Here is a 2,810-nt window from a genome sequence, read left to right on the forward strand (position 1 = left end):
CCCAACAATGTGGCCCAAGTAGGTAACAGTAGCTTTACAAAAGACATAATTTTTAAGATTTATGGTTAATCCAGCCACTTCTAACCGACGGAACAAACACTTGAGCATATTCACATGTTCTTCCCAAGTCTGTCCAGTGACTACTATATCATTAAGGTAACAATAAACACCTTCCAAATCTTGGATGATGAAGTTTACAAGGCGCTGAAAGGTAGATGGGGCGTTGGTAAGGTCAAAAGGCATAACCTCGTACTGGAAGAGTCCAAAGGGTGTAATGAAAGCAGATATTAACTTAGCTTTTTCAGTTAATCCTACCTGATAATAGCCCTTTACGAGGTCTATCTTCGTTACAAACTTGGCTTGTCCTACTGAATCTATTAAATCATCTATGAGTGGCAAAGGGTAGGAATCTTTAATGCTGACATTATAAATCTTTCTATAGTCTGTACAAAATCTGTAGCTACCATCCTCTTTTGGAACTAGGATGCAAGGTGAAGCCCGTGGCGATTTACTCGGTCTTGCTAGACCATGCCGCAGAAGATATTCGACTTCCTCCTTCATTTTGCTCTTCTTCCCAGGACCCACACGATAGGACTGCTGACGAATGGGTGTTGTACCAGGAACCAGCTCGATGTCATGTAGCAGCAAATCACTTTTCCTGGGAAAATCATTGAAGAGAGTTGAATGACTAGAGATTACATTCTTTAAGACTTGCGACTGCCAAGGAGAGTGGTGGCTCAGGAATAGATCCAGGTTATTTAGAACCTCAGTATTGGTTTGTGGCATGGAGGAAGCAATAAGGTCTTCCAATGAATTGTCCTCTCCTGGTGTGTCTACCTTAAAATCAAGATTAACAACCGTCTCATTAGAACCATTTCCAGTATCCCTAGAGTGATAAGCCTTAAGTAAATTAATATGAATGATCTGAGTGGGTTTCATACGATCTGGAGTTCTGATAATGTAGGTATTATTGTTTACATTTTTTTATGATGGGATAGGGCCCACAAAACTTAGCTTTAAGAGGGGAACCAGGGACAGGAAGGTAGGCTAACACAAGGTCATTAGGTTTAAATTTTCTAACTTTACAAGCTTTATCATAGTTTCTCTTCATTAAGATCTGTTGACCCCTTAATTTCTCCCCAGCAATTTTCCTAACCTGCATTAATGTGCTTTTAAGTTTATTCATATATTGTTGAATGGTTTGGCTAGACTCAGAAGGGGTGTTCAACCATTCCTCTTTAATTACTGAAAGAGGTCCTCTAACTGACCTCCCAAACAACATCTCATAGGGTGAAAAACCAAGAGACTCATGGGGAACTTCCCTGATAGCAAATAGAAGAAAATTAATGCCCTCCTCCCACTCAAGTTGACTTTCAACACATAATTTCCTAAGCATACTCTTGAAGGTTTGGTGCCAACGCTCGAGGGCACCCTGAGACTCTGGGCGATAGGCAGAAGACAAAGTTTGTTTAATATTTAGTTCTTTAAGTACCTGGGCAAAAAGATCACTGGTGAAATTTGAACTTCTATCACTTTGTATTTCCTTTGGGATACCGAAATTCGTGAAAACTTTCAGTAAAGAATTAGCAATATTCTTAGCAGAAAGAGGGATGGCAATAGGATATTGGGCCATAGGACATATTAAAGTGAGCAAGTATTTATTACCTTTCTTTGTTTTTGGTAAAGGACCAACGTTATCTATAATTATCTTACTAAAAGATTCATCGGGGACTAAGATTGGTTGTAAAGGTGCCTTGGGTATTACCTGGTTAGGGTTTCCTGATATCTGACATACATGACAAGTGCGAACAGATTCTGCTACATCCTTTTTCATATTAGGCCAAAAGAAACAGTTCAAAATCTTACAATAGGTCTTATGAATTCCTAGATGTCCTCCATAGGAATCATGAGCTATTTCCATTACAGAATTCCTAACAGAAAGAGGTAGCACAATTTGTTGTTTTTCGCTCCATGTGTCTTCACTAGATCTCTTAGGGGGACGGTAAAACCTCATTAACAAATCAGATTCAAAGTAAAAACATGGGGATTTGCTAATCTCACTTCTAGAAACCGCTTAGTCATGAAGCTTACTTAAAGTGTTATCGTGCTTCCGAGCTTTAATAAGGTTATCTCTACTCATAACATTTTGTGCTTCAAAATTTACAGAAGTGACTTTAGTTTCATCCGAACTAGATTTCTGGCTACGAGTGACAACACACGAAGGATATACAGAGCAATCGGGATCAGGTTCAATGTTTTCACCTACAGGTTTTTCCATTACAATGACGTTGGGAACTACCAAACGTCCTGCAAGGTCATTAGCCAATAATAAAGTTACACCTTTTATTGGAAATTCAATATCTCTTATGCCTACCAGCACATTACCCTTCTTTATAGGACAATCAAGATGAACATTAGCCAGGGGAACTTTAGATATTTGTGAAAGGTCTTTCACGAGAACATGTTCATTAGTTACATTAGCTTCAATATTAGGGAGAGCATTTCTCAATAGTAAACTTTGCAAAGCACCTGTGTCATGAAGTATCCTGACCTTATATTTATCCCCACCAGATTTCAAAGGTACAGTTCCATCAAAAGTAAAGTCATCAAATAGATTTACAGGCTTTTCAGAATAGATATGGGAGACAGGCTTAATCTGACCATCCGTTTTACCTTTAAAGTTAAGAAAAGGGTTAAATGAGTTCCGAAAAGACAAGGAAGTCTTACATTTAGGATCTGGGCAGTTTTTAATTGTGTGACCGTCTTTCTTACAATAACTACAACGAACATTAGACGCTTTTGCCATATCA

The 2,810-nt window shown here is 38.5% G+C and overlaps 1 protein-coding gene across 1 annotated transcript in view; it reads right to left on the reverse strand.

Moving 5' to 3' along the window:
• The window catches only part of LOC137647851 (uncharacterized), a 29,170-nt gene extending 27,156 nt beyond the window's left edge, over positions 1-2,014 (reverse strand). The window contains exons 1-3 of the mRNA XM_068380807.1: positions 1,269-2,014; positions 603-952; positions 1-386 (exon numbers count right to left, since the gene is read on the reverse strand). The exon at positions 1-386 is cut by the window's left edge and continues 337 nt beyond it. Coding sequence (XP_068236908.1) covers positions 1-386; positions 603-952; positions 1,269-2,014 — 1,482 coding nt within the window. The remainder of the gene's footprint in view (positions 387-602; positions 953-1,268) is intronic.
• Positions 2,015-2,810: the final 796 nt, after the last annotated feature.

The sequence above is a fragment of the Palaemon carinicauda genome, chromosome 10, assembly GCF_036898095.1.
Source record: "Palaemon carinicauda isolate YSFRI2023 chromosome 10, ASM3689809v2, whole genome shotgun sequence".
Lineage (NCBI taxonomy): Eukaryota > Metazoa > Arthropoda > Malacostraca > Decapoda > Palaemonidae > Palaemon > Palaemon carinicauda.